General features: G+C 52.9%; 2 protein-coding genes across 9 annotated transcripts in view; both read right to left on the bottom strand.

Moving 5' to 3' along the window:
- TNXB (tenascin XB) overlaps positions 1–839 on the bottom strand; it is a 53,445-nt gene extending 52,606 nt beyond the window's left edge. Inside the window, exon 1 of one of the 2 annotated variants that reach the window (XM_076003472.1) lies at positions 640–839. The gene's annotated coding sequence lies outside the window, so the exon portion shown is untranslated. The remainder of the gene's footprint in view (positions 1–639) is intronic. The other variant, XM_076003474.1, reaches the window with a different exon arrangement.
- A 4,992-nt stretch (positions 840–5,831) lies between these two features.
- ATF6B (activating transcription factor 6 beta) lies at positions 5,832–19,087 on the bottom strand. 7 transcript variants are annotated; one of them, XM_076003469.1, is made up of 18 exons: positions 18,964–19,087; positions 18,318–18,397; positions 17,725–17,803; positions 17,384–17,475; positions 16,353–16,494; positions 12,509–12,594; positions 12,255–12,390; positions 12,029–12,160; positions 11,750–11,883; positions 10,885–11,070; positions 10,710–10,801; positions 8,352–8,531; positions 8,074–8,181; positions 7,831–7,912; positions 7,547–7,641; positions 7,220–7,331; positions 6,999–7,083; positions 5,832–6,503 (listed from the first exon to the last, which is right to left on the bottom strand). In XM_076003469.1, the coding sequence occupies exons 1-18, from the start codon at positions 18,989–18,991 to the stop codon at positions 6,274–6,276; spliced, it is 2,079 nt and encodes a 692-aa protein (XP_075859584.1). In that variant the 5' UTR covers positions 18,992–19,087; the 3' UTR covers positions 5,832–6,273. The 7 variants fall into 7 exon arrangements, with proteins under 7 accessions (XP_075859584.1, XP_075859582.1, XP_012596538.2 ...); XM_076003467.1 differs by lacking the exon at positions 18,964–19,087 and adding an exon at positions 18,759–18,893; XM_012741084.3 differs by lacking the exon at positions 18,964–19,087 and adding an exon at positions 18,759–18,893 and having other exon boundaries at positions 7,547–7,617.
- Positions 19,088–19,243: the final 156 nt, after the last annotated feature.

Genomic DNA, 19,243 nt, shown 5'->3' with positions numbered 1-19,243 from the left:
CACACTCACACACACCACACACACACACACCACACTCACACACACACCATACTCACACACACACACCACACACACACACACACCACACTCAAACACACCACACTCACACCACACACACACACCCCACAGATACACACCACACTCACACACACACACCACACTCAAACACACCACACTCACACACACCACACACACACCACACAGATACACACCACACTCACACACACCACACACCACACAGATACACACCACACTCACACACACAACACTCACACACACACACACACCACACACACCACACTCACACACACACACCACACTCACACACACACACCACACTCACACACACACACACACCACACTCACACACACCACACTCACACACACACACCACACTCACACACACACACCACACTCACACACACAGCCCCATCTGCTCACATACACCTTCCGAAGGGCGTCTGGTCCCCAGTGCACGCTGCCTTCCTCTGTCAGGAACAGAAGAGAGTCCCTGCCCTGGGAAGCGCTCCCCAGAACTCTCCCGCCACACCTTAACCAGGGGCACGGGGATGAGAGAAGCCGAACCCCCTTGCCTCTTCCTCCTCCTCCACCTGGTCTCCCCAGAGCTCTGTTTCTTACCTGGGCAAAGGGTGGCTGCTGTGCCTCTGCACCTGCTCTGTCCCCAACCCTGGGAGGGGGTGTCTCGGGACAGGGCAGGGGGTCCCCTTGGAAGCCCTTCGTTCCTTTGGAGGTCCCTCTTTCTTGTCCCCTGCAACAGGGGTTCAATGAGCCACGACCAACTGGACCAACTGACTGTTGATCTGGGCAGGCAGTGAGGAGGGAGTCTGCAGCCAGCAGGGAGGAGAAGGGGAGGGCCAGCATGAGGTCAGGGAGGGGAGCGGAGATAGGGCAGGTCCTCCCGCCCCGGCCCTCCCACATGCCAGCCCTCCACTCCTCCTGCCATCGCTCAGCCCCCTCCATCTGTCTAGGATCACTGAGTCCTCCCATAACCTAATCTCACCCCTCCATCCCTGGCCCCGCCTCCCGTGTCCTTTCCTGGTCCCATTTTTAACTCCCACCCTAACTTTTGCCCGACTTGACATTCCCCATCCTTCCTGCCATTTCTCTTTTCCCCACAATTTCCCCACCTGTTGCCCCTTCTCTCCAACCCGTGTTCTGTTGTCTGCCTACATCCCTCCTCATGGCCAGCCCCTCCGGCACCCTCCCCTGCACTCCCCTCGCCCCTCTTCCCAGCTGCTGCTCTAGCTGGATCTCGGGGCTCACTTCATATCCATTGCTCAGTGCTGGCTCCTTCATCCTCCCACCAGTTCTCCCCTGGCAGTGTATGGCAGGGCACAGAGGTGGGGGGCAGGAGGCAGAAGGTGACCTTCCTCTCTAACTCTGGGACTCTAAGTCCCTGCCCTGCCCCAGCCCTGCCATCTCTTCCTCTATTTTCCCCACTTGCCTGCTTGCCAGTCCCTGAGCTGCCTCTCTCACCCATCACGTCCCTCTCCTGCTCTCAGCCCGGGGTCATCAACCCCTTTTCATTCTCCCACCCAGCACATTCCTAGAGAAATGGCAGGTGGCGCTTGGGCACGGGCTGGGCAAGCGCTTGGGCACGGGCTGGGCAAGGGCTTGGCTGAACACCTGGATATAAGCCTTGGGAAGGAAGTCGGGGTGCAGGGCAGACATGGGAGGAAAGCCTGAGGTTAGGAGGAAGGTTTAGAGGCAGGAGGCAGATACAGGGTGGGCACAGGGCTGGCGGGAGCACAGGGCGGCAGACACCCAACATGAGCGTACTGGCTGCTTCCCTGGCCTCATTCTCCACGAGCTGCCTGGCGAGGGGCTGGAAAAGAGACTTTGCCACAGAGGACTGTCCACTCCCAGCTCCACGCTGAAGATAGCGTCCTCTCTATCCCACAGCAAACCTCACCGCTGAGGTGTAGCTTGGCCAAGTCACAGGTGACAGTGAAAGAGACTTCGTGAAAGAGCCTGCATGTGCCTGATTCTGCCACGTGGGTTGGGGCACGCTGTCTGCACGCCAGGTGAGACCCCTGGGTCAGGGCGTGTGGACGCAGCACGTGGCTGTGGCCAGACGCCCACTTAGCATGTGGCTGAAGGCAAAGACACACATGGACACTCGCGTGGGTGTCCCCGTATGTGTCCATTTGAGTGTGTGTGGCTGTTTTTTCCTGGCTTTGATGGGGAGGGTGAAGTCAGCATCTTGGACGGAGCTGGGCTCAGCCTCCTTCTTTGCCGTGGCGTGAGGCCCCAGAGCCAGGAGTAGGTAGCGGGCCCTCAGATCTCCCAGCGCGGTGCGGTGGAGGCGCAGGAGAGGAAAGGGGAGGGAGGGTCTGGAAGCAGCATTACAGAGAAAACAGACTGCACAGAGCATGGGTTTTCTCTGGCACCCCCAGATTTCTGTTCCATGGCCACATTCATTTCTTTCCCCTATGCCCTGTCTTGGTCCTATTACCTAGGAAGTATGGTCACCGTATGTGGCTCAGAGAGTAGCCAGGAGACCCTGGAGAGAAGAGCCAGACGAGTGGTCTTAGATGCTTTAAAAACCCACTGCTGGGGTCTGAGAGAGGAGTGCGGGTTTCCAGATGTCCCAGTGGCATTCAGGGAAGCCTCTGGGAGCCTGACAGACGTAGTTCCACGTTCTGAAATAATCTTTGTCTAAAATTTGATTCGCCGCTGGTTTTCAGGCTCTTGAAGCAGCTCCTGCCGCGGAGAGTGCAGGTGCCCACTAAATGCCTGTCGACACTGTGGCGTGAGGACTGGGAGCGAGGGGGAAAGCAAGGCATCCAGGCGCAAAGGCAGGGACGCCCAGTGGCCAGAGCAGGCCCTACGCGGGCTGTTCTCTGGACCCTCAGTCAGGTGTCCAGCACTGAGCCTCCACCCTTGAGTGGCTGACGTCAGGAGGATGAGGGATAAAGGCAGAGGAGAGAAGGAGAGGGGACGACAGGGAGAAGAGAAGGAAGACACAGAAGAGTAAGGGCAATTGAGGGCAACGACCTGAAGGATGGGGGGAGGAGCTGGCGCTGCGCTCCAAGGGAGAGGCCGGGCTGCAGAGAGAACACTGCGCTGGGCTTCCGTTCTCAAGCCATTTCCTACCGGCACAGGCACTCGTCCCACTCTGTGGCCGAGGAAACGGGGGCTCACAGACCTTAAATGGCTTGTCCAAGGGACTGTGCTAGTGCTGGTGAAGGTGGATTTTACCTGGGTTTTTGCTCCCTCCTGCACCAATAGCTCTGGCATAGGAAAAGATTGAAGATGGGCAAAAACAAATGAAGCGGCTTACTGAAGGACTTGGAGAAGGAAGGGTGGAGACTCTGGGTTTCTGAAACTTCCTTCTGCATCCAGTTACTGTGTAGCTTCAGTTAGAAGAAACTGCATCAGATGGGGGAGGGTGACAACATCTACATTGGGAACTGGGGTGGGGTGAGGATGGGGACATGGAAAGAAAAAAACGCCGAGATGAAAGCAGGAGAGAACTAAGGGGCTGGGGCTGCAGAGGGGCAAGGGAGCCTCGGACGGTTCGGACCCTCAAAGCTTCCTTTGCCTGGAGACATGGGTGTGGGGAGCAGGGAGGAGGAAAGACATTTCTATCTCCTGACAAAAGAAAGTCACACAATTGTTTTGTTCTCTGCTCTGGGGTGGGTGGGTGCCTGTATTTACCAGAGGGACTGAGGTTGCTGTGGCAACCACACATCTGGGCCCCGGAATCCAGATGTGCTGTATCCAGAAGCCATAGCAGAACGATGAGGCAAACGTTAGGCTCCCCAGTCCCGGCCCCCACTGCTGGGAAGAGGACAGAGAATTGGAGTGGGGAAGCGAAGGGAGGGGGAGGAAGGAGGAGGAGAGGACTCGAGTGGGAGAAGAGAGGAAGCAACGGAAGGGAAGAGGGAAGGGAAGGGGGCAAGGAATGCGGACAGGCGTGGGAAGGGCAATAGAGGAGGTGGCACGAAAAAGGGCAAGCACAGGGCCAGCAGCCGAGGAGATGAGAAGACCAAGAAAAAATAAAGGAAAAAGACAGTAAAGCAGGGCATGGGGAGGAAAAAGTACAGAAGTGGGAAAAAATGAACCACAGATAAAGGGTGGAATCTGATAGTGACAGCTCACAGTGGGCAGAGGGCAGAGAAAGGCAGGGAAGGAGTCTAGAGAGCAAGGGGCAGCGAGGCACAGTGGGGTCACGGGGCTGGAGAAGAGGCAAGGTCTGGAGAAGGGGGGCAGAACAGGAAGACTAAGACAGTCTGGGACAGGAAGGGGCCAATGAGGTGTAGGGGTGACAGTGGCCTGGCATGCTGAGTGGCCTGCAGGAGTGTGGCCAGAGGAACAGATGTGCACACCAGCCTGGAGGGCACCGGCCGAGCCCCACCTGCCTTCGCCCCTGTGGTACCCCTACTCTCTGTCGCTCTCAGTCCTTCCCACCACGCCACTCCCTCAGCCAAGAGAGGTCTGATGGGTATGTAGTTCACACGGAAGTGACAGCTGTCCCTTGCCACTCAGCAGAGGTGCACGTGGCCTGTCCCAGAGCACCCAGCTGAGCTGCCAGCACCTCAGTACTTTCTAGACTGGGGTCAGGAAGGAGAAGGAGCAAGGGGACAATGGAGCGGCGGTGGACTCAGATGGGATAACAGCAGGATGGAGGAGAAAAGGACAATGTGATTGGGAAGAGGAGGAGCAAGGGCTGAGGAGCGTGCATCTACCATGGACCAGACCCTGAGGATGTCATCCTTCACCCTCACATCAGCCTGAGTAGGTCTGAGTATCCCACCTGACAGATGAGGAAACCCAGGCTCAGAGTGTTTACGGACATCTAATAACAAAAAGGCAGGGACCCGGCTCCAGTGATCTGCTTCCGAAATCCTTGTTCCCATGGCACTCACGGCCGGGAGAGGGCTGGATGGGCTCGAGGGCCCCGGATGGGAAGAGCGGCCGAGGAGCCAGGGCCGTCCTCTGGAGGGAGAAGAGGTCTAGTTCCTGGGAGCCCTAGTTCCAGGTTGCCATAGTTACTCCTTCTGTTTTCACCCCAAACACAGTAATGGCCGGGGTGAGGGGGGAATGTTGCCTGGCTGGACATGTGAGGTTCTTCCTTCCTCCTTTAGGCCTGGGCTATGGCCCAGGCAGCCCCTGTCCAGTCATCTGGGCTCTGAGCCCAGGCCCAGCTCACACCCTCCTGCTGACCCAGGACACTCCCGCAGGGTAGGGCCTGAGGCACCGTTGGACAGGAGCAGCTGGAGGGGGTCCCACCCGGCTGGGCTGAGACCCGACCCCTTGCTCTAGCCCGCTCCCTTTGCTGCTCATTAGAATGAAGTCCTTTCTGCCTGACCCACTTCTGTGTTTTCCTCCATCTGACTCAAGCCGCAGTCTCCTCCAGCGTACGGCTAAGAGGATGTCCTGCAACATCCCCCTTTCCTCCCAAGTGCTGTCCCTTTCCCCATGGCGGCTCCTTCCTGGGCTCTGAGCCCTCTGGCCCCGGTTCCCACAGTCTGTGTGAGCTGCTCAGCCTGGAAAGCAAGAGGAGGAAGGCAGAACCTGCGAGAGAGGGGGACCCAGAGGCTGCTCACCCCGAAGGGCGTGGGGCCCCGTCTTTCCTGTTTACTCAGACACATTCCAGGGATCTGTACTCTCCAGTCTGTCACGCCACAAGACATCCCTGCTAGACACAGACATGCTCCAGCACTGCAGGGGTCGGGGCAAGGGGGTGATGTGAGGTCTGCAATCCCACCCCCGCCCCACCCGTGTCTTTGATGCTCGCCCGATAGAAGCCACTTTCTCCCAAACTCCCCACCATGAGCCCGAAAGGCAGCCACCATTCCTGCAGCTCCCTCTAAGTTGTTTATTCAATAATAAAAAAGGAGATATGAACACACACAGGCCTGGTCTCCCTCCACCACCCTCCTTTACTCCCCTAACTAGCACTAAAATGTAAAAACTTCCTTTGTCCCACCTGGGGCCTAAATTCCCACCTCCACCCTCCAAAGAGAGAAACAAAAGAATGAAAAGGACACAGGAGCCCAGCCACCCCAAAACTGAACCTCACTCAATACCCTCAAAGAAAGAAGCAGGGACTGGGGATTCATAGCCATAAGAGGAACCCCCTATATGAAGGGGATAGGGGAACCCCCACCTCAAATAAGTGCTTAACCCCCACTCTGTCTTTCCTTCACCAATTTCCCCAAGCCCGGGCATTAGGGAAGTTGAAAACAGTTCCACTTGGTCACCCTGTCCCCACCCCTAGTTCTAAGTTGGCGTGCGTGGCAGAGGTCAGGGATGACTGAGGTAGAGGGGCTGCTGGGAGGCCTGGTGGGCCCGGCTGGCCGCAGAGGCTGGCAAGGGGCCACCTGTGGCATTGCCCGGGGTAGGGGATGGCTGCTTTCGGAGTGAGGGGGGCACTGTGGAGGTCTTGATGTGAATCACCCTGGTGTCCATGACCTCACACTCGATCTGCATCATCTCCTCATAGTCTCCGGGGGCTCCCCGGCCTGACAGGGTCTCTGTGAGAAGGGGAGAGTTGAGGAGAGGACACGGGGGAGGGGTCAGAAAAGTAGAGGTGAGCAGGGAGGAAAGGCAAGGGCGATGGGAAGAGGCAGAGCCACCATGGGGAGTTAAATGGGACGGCAGGGAGGAATTCGGTGCAGGGAGAAGAAAAGGGATAGCAGAGGAAAATGACATCAATGAATGTGGGGTCACATACGAGAGGACATTAAGAGAAAAAAAGGAAGTGAGAGTCTGGTAGGTTCCCAGCCCAGCCGCCCACCCAAGCACCTTTACCAAAGGAGGACCCGCACCCTCTTCTTCCCCCATCAAAGTCTCCTGCATTTCCTTCTCTCCACCTACTTCCTGCTCCTTCTCCCCTATGAGTCTAGGATCTCTCCAGACGCCCCACTCCTCTCCCCCTCCCCGCTTGGCTCCCCATGCTGATCTCCCTGTTGGAACTTCCCTCGCCCTCAATTTCAGGACCTCCCCCACACCCAGAGGGAAAGAATTACCATTGGGAGCCATGGCAGGCATCACCAGGGACATCTTGGGCCGGGAGGTCTTGTTGTGGCTGATGGCAGGGAGCAGCAAGTGGTCCTGGGAACAGAGGGGCCAGACTGGGAGGGTTGAGGGAAAGACACCAACAGGCTCCCCAGCCCCACTCCACACCCTTCCAGCGAAGACAGACTGCCAGGGAGTCCAGAGTGCTAGAGACGAGCAGGGAGGAGCTCACCCTCCGGAAGGAGACAACATAAAATGTGTCTTCCCGTCGGTCAATTGCATCCAAGAACTCTGGCTGCGAACGATCTGGGTGGCGATATAGCTGCAGTTGGCCTACAGAATCCCTAGGCAGGTGGGGAACAGGATTTTGGGGGAACTAAGCCCAGTGTCCAGTCGCTACTGGAGGAGGGAGTAGGATGAAAGAAAAAGACATGAGAGCCCCAATGGATGAGAGAGGCATAATCCCATTGGTGACAATGATGACAAAGCACAGGACAGCTGCTAGGGGTATAGCTCTTGAGAGTGGAATCTCACTTAATAAACAGCCCCCCAAACTCACCTTTCTGGGGGCCCAGGGGGTTGGGTGGGGATTGCCTTAACTGGAGGTGACTTCTTCCATAGCTGAGATTTCTGGAACGAGAAGTATCTAAGGATCTGAAGAGGGTGAAGGGAAAAGGGAAAGAGACAGACGACCCCTAGAAGCTGATGCCACCTCACACCCATCTCTCCACTTCCCCCAAACGATCCCACAAACCTCCACAGTGAGATGCCCACTCAAAATCCCCAGGGCACTCAGCCCTTGTCTTCAAGTGGCTTTCCTAGAACCAGCTCCGCCCCTCCTACCTGTCTCTCCTGGGCCCTCTGAGGGATCTTCCGCCGGCCTCTCTGGTGGCGCTGGACCCAGCCACTCAGCTCGTCAGCAAGCCTGGGGAAGTAGAGGAAGCTCAACACCTCTGGGCCAGGGCTAGATTCCATTTTTCTTGCCCCACAAAGGAGTGTGAAGAGAGTGCAGGGAGAGCTGGCGCTTTGGAACACAGGCCAGCCAGGCCGTCTGCGGAGGATGCCCCAGCCGTGAACGCCTCACACCTCAGGGACTCGGTGCGGTTGAAGTGCCGGCAATCAGAGGAGAGGAAGAGCTGGTCTAGATCTCTCAGTAGCAGCTCCTTGGCCCCCCCAGGGAAGGCCGTCAGGTTCCTGGAGTGAGACAGGGAGGAGGCGATGCTTGGAGACTGCCTGGCACTCCCGTATCAGTGAAGGCGGAGGTCATCATAAGAGAGCAGTTCTGGTTCCTGCTCACCAACAGTAGCTTGTAGGGATACGACTCAATCATATCCCTAAAGGAGACAGGGCCCCTCCCTCCTCACCTGAAACTGGGCTGGTCGGAGGGGCTAGGCTGGGGCTCCTCAGGGCTGTGGGAGGATCCCTGGAGGGGTTCAGCTCCACGAAGTGGCTCTTGCTCTGAGAACTCCAGCAAGTGTCTCTGGGGCCGAGGCTCCCCCACACTCACCCGAGGAGAGGCGGGAGCTGGGGCAGGCTCACTGATGCTGTGGATGAGAAGGACAGAGCGTGATGAGGAATAGCTTTATCCAGTGTCTGGTTGAGAGCGAGGGCTCTGTGGTCATGGCGCTCCTTCGTAGCAAGGTGACCCAGCATGTAAGCAAAGCCCTGCATCTCGAGTGGATACTGCATGCAGCCTGCAACTGACTCACACGAGTGGGACAGGGTATTGCCGCTTTTCCTCCTCTGGATAAGGGTAGGCCTAAAAGCAGGCTTAAGTTAAGCCCCTAAAAAAGCAATCTATGAGAGACATTTCCTAGCACCCTGGGGTAAGTATGGCAATACAACCACGAATAAAGAAAGCAAAACAAAACAGCATGTCAAATGAGTGGGTCGGGTGCTAACACCATGCATGGGTTTGCCTCCTTCAGGTCCCTGCCCCAGTGGAAGCAGAGAAGTGGAAGGGACCCTATAAAGTGCCTCTAACAGCTCACACCTTGTTGCAATTGTCAGAAGTGAAAACTTTGGTCTGTTAGACCAAAGTAAAGAGGTGTCCCATGGAAGAAGACCCAAGCCCCGGTGGAGGAGCCAGCCTTTAGGCAATCTAAAATATCTGTTTAAGGAAAAGGGAAAGATGAAAATGTTGATATTTTTGCTAATCTTCCTTTGGTTATTTGTTCTGTTTATAGGATGGAGAAACAACTCCTTAGTGTGGATTTCTCCAGGCTTTTACCTCTTCCGTCAATCTGTCTTGCTGCTGGGGTTTGTCATCTCAAACCTTGTCTGGTGCGGTATGTGATTGCTGAATTTCTCAGATCACCTACAGTGTGCAACTAACAGCTCTGCACTCAGAGGCCCCACGTTTCTTTTCTAACCCTGCCCTGGATCCCACACACTATGTGCAAGCCGACAGTCCATTTCACCTTGCAATCCGCATGGTTGTAGTTGTTGGTTATAGTTGTTGCTTGTGACTTTTTTTCACCTGGTAATCTGTTGCTATAAACATACTGCCAAAGCTTTGCAATGGCATACATAAGTATAAACCTTCCATCTGAAACATTGCCCCAGTTTAACAGGAAGTAGCTCGATAACTATGTTGCTCCTCCTCCCACAGATATGGAGGGGTAAAACGGACAGGTGGAATATGTTATAGCACAAATGACCTGAGAAAAAATGGCAGAGATGTTTTCTCTCTTTAAAACCTCATTTGCTCTTTTTAAAAACTAAAACCTGCATCTCTGTGTCAGGCCAGTGGTCGGGAGGGGAGATGTCTTTTGTTCTTTGTGCTACAAGAGATGACTCAGTAGAGCATCCAGAACTATCCACGGGGGGGAGGTCTGGGTAGGTCTCCCAGGTGGAGGGAGGTCACAGGGGAGACAGGACAGATCAGAATATAGTCTGAAGCTGAGGACCCACCCTTTAAAAGCTCTATATTTCTGGCGCCTGTAATCCCAGCACTCTGGGAGGCCAAGGTGGGATGATCGCTCAAAGTCAGGAGTTCGAAACTAGCCTGAGCAAGACCCATCTCTACTAAAAATAGAAAGAAATTAATTGGCCAACTAAAAATATATAGAAAAAATAAGCCGGGCATGGTGGCACATGCCCGTAGTCCCAGCTACTTGGGAGGCTGAGGCAGCAGGATTGCTTGAGCCCAGGACTTTGAGGTTGCTGTGAGCTAGGCTGATGCCACGGCACTCTAGCTCGGGCAACACAGTGAGACTCTGTCTCAAAAAAAAAAAAAGCTCTATATTTCTGCTTATTATTAGGACGATGGCATTTCAGACAGAAGTTTCCACCTTCCTCATTTGCCGGCAAATTAATAAACTCCTCTTTCCTTCTCAACAAAACAAAACAAACAAACAACAACAACAAAAAGAGTAAGGGCTCTGCAGACAGATTGCCTAAGTTCCTGTCTGTTATACAAGACTGAGTCTCTTCACCCGAGATGGGAATGAGAGTGGTCCCTACACAAGAAGAGGAGAGTGCTCAACCTGGAGCTGAGAACTCAGTAAGCACTTAAAGGTCACTACTTTTATTAACAGTGTCACCATCATCCACCCATGATGTACCACCTATTAGAGAAATGACGGAGCAAGAAGGGGCTGGCTAGATATGCGCCCGGTGTGTGTACGGGGAAGGAAATGGACGGGGCCACAGCAGGCAACCAACCAGGTGGCTGTGAGGGCTGCTCCACCACAGGGCTCTCGGAAGCAAGGGGGCCTCACCTGACAGGTCCAAAGTTGAAGGTAATGAACAGAAGGAAGACCATAATGCAGACCACCTTCCTGTTCCCAGACTCTAACTTGAGCTTGCTGTTCTAAGGTGCAAAGGAAGAGAGAGGGGGAGTCACCCTAAGGAGCCAGTCCTCCTGCTGGTCTCCCAAGGACGGACCAGGCTCACCTCAGCCATCAACGCCTCCAGCCGCCGCCGGAGGGCAGCGTTGTCCCGGCGGAGCTGCTGGTTGTCGGCCAGCACTGCCTGCAGCCGAGCCTCCAGCCCCTGCAGATACTCTTTCTTCTTTCTCCGGGACTGGCAGGCCGACTCCCGGTTCTTGATCATTCGTTGCTGCCGCTTCAGCAGCTTTGCCTGGGCACCCAGAAGGTCAAAGAGAGGATGACAGATGAATTGGAGAGAGACCACGCCCCGAAACGCCAGGGACTGATGGCCGAAGCTCACACGATGCTCATTGCCCTGCCTTACTGACTTCTACCTGCACTGCCGGAGAAGGATGTTTCCTCTCTACTAAAATACTCCATCGAAGGGGCCCTTCTTTCCACTATTCCCTGCTATTGCTCCTCAGACGTGGGAAAAATTAGAGTGTAGGAGGAACTTCCTCTGTCCTGGTGGAACCTGTTTCCTTGGTGGTTCTTCTGGGTCTTCCTTTTTCAACCCTCCCCTTTAGGCCCCAGAAGTTAACCTTGCTATACTTAAGGACCAGTTTACCCAGGAAGTGGCCTCCCTCGCTCAACTGCTGCCACAGCCATAACATAGTACAATAACATGGTATGACTTCCCTGCCTTTGATTTACTGAGACCACTTCCATTTCTCCATCTATAGCTACAGCAAGCCTAAGAACCCTCAACTCCATGGAGTTGACACTCACATAGAAACAGGAGTCTACTCTGACCCCCAGGATCATCATATGGATCCGCTTCCTCACTTTTTGCTCCTGGGTCTCAACTCCTTCCTCATCTGACAGTTCCCCGTGACAGACATCCCTCCCCTTCCCTCGCTGGCCCTGCTGCTTGCCTCCCCGGCACTCACGTCCACCTCAGGCGGGCAGGAGTTCCCAGGCATGGGAGCTGGAACAATGCTCTTCCTCTCAGGCCGTGGAACAGGGGGGGGTGGCCCTTCAGCCTGGACTCGAATAGCACCCTGGATGAGGACAACTGGGGACACTGGGGCAAGTGACCAGAAGGAGGTCAGAGTGCTGTGCTGGGTAGGGTCCTTGTACCCACACCCACCCCCAAGCGCCCAAGGGTTGGAGCCTCCCTGTGAGCTTCCTGACAGGGTCAATGCAGCCCTTTTCTCCTTCCTCAGTACCTGGCGGTGGCTGGACGAGGGGCTGCAGAAGGACGGCGGTGCTGGGAGGCACAGCTCTGGGTGGCATCGGGATGGTGGTGAGCACCACAGGTTTGGGCTGTAGTGGTGGCTTCCGGGTGAGTGGGGCTTTCCCTGAAGGAAGGTGAGAGGAAGGAAGGAAAGAGTGAAGGCTATCGGGACTACAGGCCTCCCACCAAAAACCCCATGTGCCAGGAGGCCTCCTTACCCGAGGAGCCTTCAGGGCACGGGCCCATGCTGATCCGGACAGCTCCAAGCGAGGGGGCTGGCACATCCCACAGGAGGCACCCTGGAGGGGAAGGGGACTCTGTCTTCACTTCCAGTACTTCCTCTCCTATAAAAGCCTACGTGAGGCATTCCGGAGAGACGTTAGTTAGGACGAGTGTCGAGGAGAGGGAGCTAAAGAAGAGACGGAAGAACTCACTAGAGCACCCGGAGGGAGGAAAGGAGGTGGATGCTCACCTGGCTGGAGGAGTCTGCTGAGAGGAGGGAAGCCTCAGAGTTGACAGAGGAAGATGGAGAGACAGGTTCTCGCTTGGTCTGGACATCTGTGGGGTGGCAGGATGAGACATAATGCTGGACACCAAATAAACACTGAAGGGTTGTGAGGGTTAAGATGGGGAATGGGTCAGTTCTCTTTGTAGCTGTGAATAGAGCTCTCTGGCTCTAGACTGGGCAGGCAATCCAGAAGGGGAAGCCATGGGGCCGCTGGGCCGCTGGGTCTCCTCCTCCCCTTTGCCCAGAATGTTCCTCTCTCCTTCAGTAACTCCTCCGGCTTTTCTAATCCCTGCTCAGCTTTCCTCAAGGCTGTCCCTGCCCTTCTGGTCTTCCTCTTTCTTCCGCACAGACCTCATTCATTCACATAGCAGCAGGGTCTCCAGCACTGACATGGCCCCAGTTCCTGTCTCACTGGATTTCCATCTCTACGCTGACAGCTGCCAAGCCGGCATCGCCACCCGCTCACCAGCACCCGGCCCTGACTCCCAAGCTGCCTGCTGGTCACCTCCAACATCAGGCCCATCATTCACCCCAGTTCAGCTAGCCTCGAATAAGGCTTCCTGATCGTGTATTCACATGAGTTCTCCTCCCAGGAACCAAATTGTGAAGCCTCAGCCACCTCCAAGCCTTCATGGCCTCTGTTAAATCTATCTTTGTGACTTGTCAAATGCTCCATGAAAATAAACGCTATCACCTGGGAACTTATTTTAAAAAAAGAAAACAAAACAAATGCTAGGCTCCATGTGGGTGAAATAAAACCCTCCAGAGGCCAGACTCAGCCCAAAGGTCAACAGTCCTTCACTACCTCTGGGCTACACCACTCACTTTGGTGCTTAATTATTTGACCACTAAGATTGCTATTTTAAAACTTCAATATATATTTTTGAATAGAGAATACAGTCATATGGTATAAATGCCAAAGGAACAAAGGGGAATTCAGTGAAAAGTGAATCTCCTTCTCTTCTTGTCCCCTGGCCACCCAGATCTCCTCCTCAGAGGTGATCACAATGGGACCTATTTAACCATGATGTGTTATAACCCTCGCAAAACTCTTCACAAGCAAAGAATATGCTACATGTCTATCGTGCAAAGTCACCAACAATCTTTGTGCTGCTAAAAGCATTAATTCTTAAGAACTGCCTCCCCTGAAAAAAAAAAAAATAAATAAAAGCATTAATTCTTATTTTGTGTGTCCTCTTTGTAACATTGAATAATCTGCTGGATATGATCTGTCTGTCCCTCCAAATCCACTCCCCATCCTTCCCTGCCCAGCTCCCAGGCCCAGGCAGAACCAGAGTGGATTGCATCGGTGGGCTCCCTTGCCTCCCAGCTTCTGGCTAGAGTTCAGCCAGTGAGAGGTCAAGCCAGGAGACCCAGAAGACCCTTTGAAGTCAGTAATCAACATGCCCAACACTGAATTCATCATCTTCTCTGACCAGAGAGCTCCTACCTTTGCAGTCTTTATCCAGTCAGGAATACCATTACCCCCCCAGCAGCTACCCTAGCCAGAAATCCAGGCATCCTTTTTACTCCTAATCTCTCCAATGCCCACGAGGGCACTGCAACTCATCCATTCTTACTTCATTCTTCCTCAATTCTGACTTCTTCTTGGCACCAGAATATAGTACATGATTAACTGCATAAGCCTCTTCTTTGGTCCTCCTGCCTTCAGTCCTGCCTCTCTGCAACCTGTTCTCTGCTCTGCCACTAGTCATCTTCCCAATCATATTGCTCCCCTGCTGAATTCTTCAAGGGCTCTCAGGGCTCTCAACTGCCCACAGGTTAAAAGCTAAGAGTCATTAGCAGGGCCCCCACCTGGCCCTGTAACCTCTGTAGCTGGTCACCAACCCCCACATCCTCCTCACATCCACTCTGAAGGGACACAGATTCCTTACACATTCACAAGCCAACACCCACATTCTCCTTCTGCTAATTTCTATGTGTCCTTTGAAACTTGGCTCAGGAAATCTTCCTCCAGAATCATGTCCCAGCTCCAGATCCAGCCCCAAAGTGGTTGAAATGCCTCCTCTTATGAGCTTTCATGATACCCTCTAATGATCTCTATCCTACAATTACCATATCTATACCAACTGGTACTTGTCTTTCTCTCCCTACTACACCACAGGGTTCTCAAGTCAGCGTGGTGGTCAAGACTTGTTCATCTTTGCATTCTCAGCACTTGCCTAGTATCCAGCAAGGAGTAGGTACTCATTCATTCATTCATCCATTCATTCATTTATGAGACAGAGTCTCACTCTGTTGCCCAGGTTAGAGTGCCGTGGCATCAGCCTACCACCATGCCTGGCTAATTTTTTGTATATATTTTTAGTTGGCCAATTAATTGGCCAATTAATTTCTTTCTATTGTTAGTAGAGACAGGATCTCACTCTTGCTCAGGCTGGTTTCGAACTCCTGACCTTGAGCGATCCTCCTGCCTCGGCCTCCCAGAGAGCTAGGATTACAGGCATGAGCCACAGTACCCAGCCTCAAATATTTATTAAATAAACACATAAGAATAAACACACTGGGGAACTCTTTAAAGGTAGTATAAATACTGTTAATTGTGGAATCTAGGAGTTGAGTATATGGTATTCCAACCTTTCTGCATGATTGAAAGTTTTTATAATAATAAAGCATCAAGAGAAAAATTATTTATATAATAATTTTATTTAATAATTTAATATTTAATAATTAAAAATTAATGATTTAATTTAATATTTAATGATTACATATTTATATAAGAAAATTATTTATATAATAAAGCATTGAGAGAAAAAATAACACAGATAAATATGCCCTAAACTGTCCACAAGTTTTATTTTTATTTTTTATTTTTTTTGAGACATAGTCTCACTCTGTCGCCTGGGCTGGAGTGTAGCAGTGTGATCATAGCTCACTGCAACCTCAAACTCCTGGGCTTAAGTGATCCTCCTGCCTCAGCATCCCGAGTAGCTGGGATTACAGGTGCATGCCACCATGCCTGGCTAATTTTTCTATTTTTGTCGAGATGGGGTCTTGCTCTTGCTCAAGCCAGTCTTGAACTCCTGACCTCAAGTGATCCTCCTGCCTTGGCCTCCCTGAGTGCTAGGATTACAGGTGTGAGCCACTGCACCTGGCTTATCCACAGGTTTTTTAAAAATGCAAAGTAGGCCGGGCGCTGTGGCTCACGCCTGTAATCCTAGCTCTTGGGAGGCCGAGGCGGGCGGATTGCTCAAGGTCAGGAGTTCAAAACCAGCCTGAGCAAGAGCGAGACCCCGTCTCTACTATAAATAGAAAGAAATTAATTGGCCAACTGATATATATATAAAAAATTAGCCGGGCATGGTGGCGCATGCCTGTAGTCCCAGCTACCCGGGAGGCTGAGGCAGAAGGATCACTGGAGCCCAGGAGTTTGAGGTTGCTGTGAGCTAGGCTGACGCCACGGCACTCACTGTAGCCTGGGCAACAAAGCGAGACTCTGTCTCAAAAAAAAAAAAAAAAAAAAAAAAAAAAAAAAAAAAAAAAAAAAAAAAAAAAAAAAAAAAAAAAAAAAAAAAAAATGCAAAGTAATGGTAAGTTGAATGACATAACACAGTACTAGGAACAAGAAAAAGAAAAAATCATCTCCATCTTGTCAACATTGCCTTTGCTGCAGTTTACTAAAATTCTCCCTCTCCTTTCTGCCTTCTCTCCTGGTTATCTGCCACTTCTCCTCACAACCTTTTCCTCCCTGTCCTGCTGCCTGCATCCCCTCCCTCCATCTACACACATACACACAGCTGTATACATTCTCCCTTGGTAAAGCCTGGAGATGGGCAGGCTGTTATACCTGAGACATCATCAGAGGTGTGGCCTACATTGACCTGGATGGTTTCAAATGAGGATGTTGGATCTGGATCATCTCCTAGGAGGCAGAGTGAGGGTGCCAAGGACTCTGTCTTCACATGCAGCAGCTCCCCTACTCCAAGGGCCTGAGTAAGAGTTGGAGTAGAGCAGGAGGGCAGAAAGAAGAAAAGAAACCAAGGGAGGTGTTGAGAGTAAGAACAAGAACAAAAGCTTTAGTGCTTATAAACCATCAATTATTGTTTTTTTCTTTCTTTTTTTTTGAGACAGTCTCGCTTTGTTGCCTAGGCGTGAGTGCCATGGCGTCAGCCTAGCTCACAGCAACCTCAAACTCCTGGGCTCAAGCGATCCTCCTGCCTCAGCCTCCCGAGTAGCTGGGACTACAGGCATGTGCCACCATGCCTGGCTAATTTTTTCTATATATATTAGTTGGCCAGTTAATTTCTTTCGATTTATAATAGAGACGGGATCTCGCTCTTGCTCAGGCTAGTTTCCAACTCCTGACCTCAAGCGATCCTCCCGTCTTGGCCTCCCAGAGTGATAGGATTACAGGCGTGAGCCACCATGTCCAGCCACCATCAATTATTTGACATTCTGGTCTGAATGGTACTCAGCATCCCCCTAAGTTGTCTCTGGCCCCTTGTTCTTTCTTTCTACTTTATTTCTGGGAAGGTTGATGAAGTCTCAATGATTTCAACATGGCCTTAGTGTGGACAACTTGGGCAAGAACAGTTCCAAAATTCGCAGTAGTTAACAACTCTCTCCTTCCCAGCCCCACCACTGCTGCCACAGATCTCTGTATATTAACAAGCCTCCAACTTCACTTCTAGATAAAGTAGAGATGTAGAAAATGAGGATATTAAGGAAATGGCAAAGGCAAAGAAGAAGTGCCCCCCAACCCCATGACTCATAGCACATAAATCCTGTCCTCAGCATCTGTCCCCTTCATCAGTGGGTGAAGGGAATGAAGCATAGTCCTTGCCACGGGGAGTAGAAGGAGGGAGATGGCTCTCTCACCTGGCTGGAAGGCTCCGTGGAGAGCCGTGATGACTCGGAGCTGATAGAGGAAGAAGAACAGGGGGAAGATGGCTCAGACTTCACGTGAAGATCTGGAGGAAAGAGGGTTAGAAAACAATCAGGAAACAGAACCTGAGAAGAGTCTGAAAAGTGTCTAAGGACATGGGGGTGGGGATTCCTTCACCAAGGCAAGGGGGAAGGAACATATATAAGGGATTAAAGGAGACAGGAGTACACACGCACTTAAGCAGAGGTCTGAAGATACAGAAAATTACTTAGTTTCTGGGGTTGGGAAAATGAGGATCCTTGGAAGGATGAGGGAACAACAAAGGCTATCTTACCTGGGAAGATAGGCAGGAAATCCCATGGGGGCTCAGGGGGGGTGCCATCCATCTCCACATCCAGGGAGCTGCTGTCAAACTGAATAAGAAAGGATATCAAGGCCCGGCAACAGTGGCTCCTGCCTGTAATCCTAGCACTCTGGGAGGCTGAGGTGGGAGGATTGCTTGAGCTCAGGAGTTCAAGACCAGCCTGAGTAACAGCGAGACCCCTGTCTCTATTATAAATAGAAAGAAATTAGCCAAACAACTAAAAACAGAAAAAAATCAGCTGGGCACGGTGGCGCATGCCTGTAGTCCCAGCTACCTGGGAGGCTGAGGCAGGAGGATGGCTTGAGCCCAGGAGTTTGAGGTTGCTATGAGCTAGGCTGACGCCACGGCACTCTAGCTGGGGCAACAGAGTGAGACTCTGTCACAAAACAAACAAACAAAAAACCAGGGAAAAAAAGAAAAAAGGAAAAAAAAGAAAGACTATCAGAGAACAGGAATGTGAGAAAGTGAGGGTGACTCTAGATGAGCTCTGGGCTGGGGAGGAATCCAGATGCTGGGACCACTCCCACCCACAAAGGGTTGGAGAAAGGCTGGGGGCACAGTACCGGGACATCCTGCTCCTGGCAACGGAAGAGCTGCGTCTGCTCCTCGGCCACTTCATCCAGGCCGGCATACAAGGTGCTGTCTGCAAGAAGTGCTGAGTGTCAAGGGGTCCTTCGGTTGCCCAGCCTACAGACGCACACAAGCCCCCGCCCCAGCCCTCATTGGCTCGGCTCGGCCAGACCCACCGCCCGCCCACTTGAAAAGTGATACAACCGAAGAGCTTCAGCCCCTCCTTCCCCGACCCCGGAACAACTCGACGTTCCCGCGGGGAGCAGAGGTCTTCCCCACTCCCGCATCCCCCGAATGCACAACGAGCCCCTGCTCTGCAGTCCTTCACATGGTGGATTCCTTATCGCCTAGCTTTCCTCTTTGGGCCTCCGCTTCCTCCCCGCAAGCCCAAGGACACCATTTGCCATAGTCCTCTCCCCTCCCTGGGGCCTCACTCCGCAGACCCCAGTCCTCCGGGCTCAGCAGGTTGTCGGTGAAGAAACCCGTCGGGTCCGCAATCTCGCTGAGGAGCATCAGCTCCGCCATCTTTGCCCCCACCCCCCCCCAACCATGAGACGGTCCCCAAGGCCCGCCTCTCCCCATCATCAACTAATAGGGTGACTCTTTCATAAAAGGGGGCGTCCCGGAAGCCCTACCGACCAGTAAGAGTCCTGGGTGCTGAGCACATGAATCAATAGGAGAGAAGGCCGTATGGGCGGGGCCAGCGGGAGCACCGCGGGAAGTGGCTTTCTAGAGAGTACCGGGCTGTAAGTTGGCGCATGCGCCTACGGGCCCCAGCGATAAAGAGCCTGGGAGATGTAGTTCCCACGATTTAAAAGGCAGGCATTCTCCGCCAGCTAGTCCTCTCGGTGTCTTCGGAGAAGGATAAACCCCTCAAAAGAGGCGCACTGAGACCACTGCTACCTCTCCTAAGAAGGCA

Source organism: Microcebus murinus, chromosome 5 (genome assembly GCF_040939455.1).
Source record: "Microcebus murinus isolate Inina chromosome 5, M.murinus_Inina_mat1.0, whole genome shotgun sequence".
NCBI classification, from domain to species: Eukaryota; Metazoa; Chordata; class Mammalia; order Primates; family Cheirogaleidae; genus Microcebus; species Microcebus murinus.
Note: the sequence above shows the minus strand (reverse complement) of the source record. Positions and strands in the feature narration are given on the sequence as shown.

What these genes read in the sequence shown, in the direction of transcription:
- ATF6B (XM_076003467.1), bottom strand. Translation starts at nt 18,849, where the DNA reads ATGGCGGAGCTGATGCTCCTCAGCGAGATTGCGGACCCGACGGGTTTC. An exon ending in GGAGGACTGGGGTCTGCGGA is followed by an intron (nt 18,398 to 18,758) that starts GTGAGGCCCCAG and finishes CACTTCTTGCAG; the next exon opens with ACAGCACCTTGTATGCCGGC. An exon ending in TGGAGGCGTTGATGGCTGAG is followed by an intron (nt 10,802 to 10,884) that starts GTGAGCCTGGTC and finishes TTTGCACCTTAG; the next exon opens with AACAGCAAGCTCAAGTTAGA.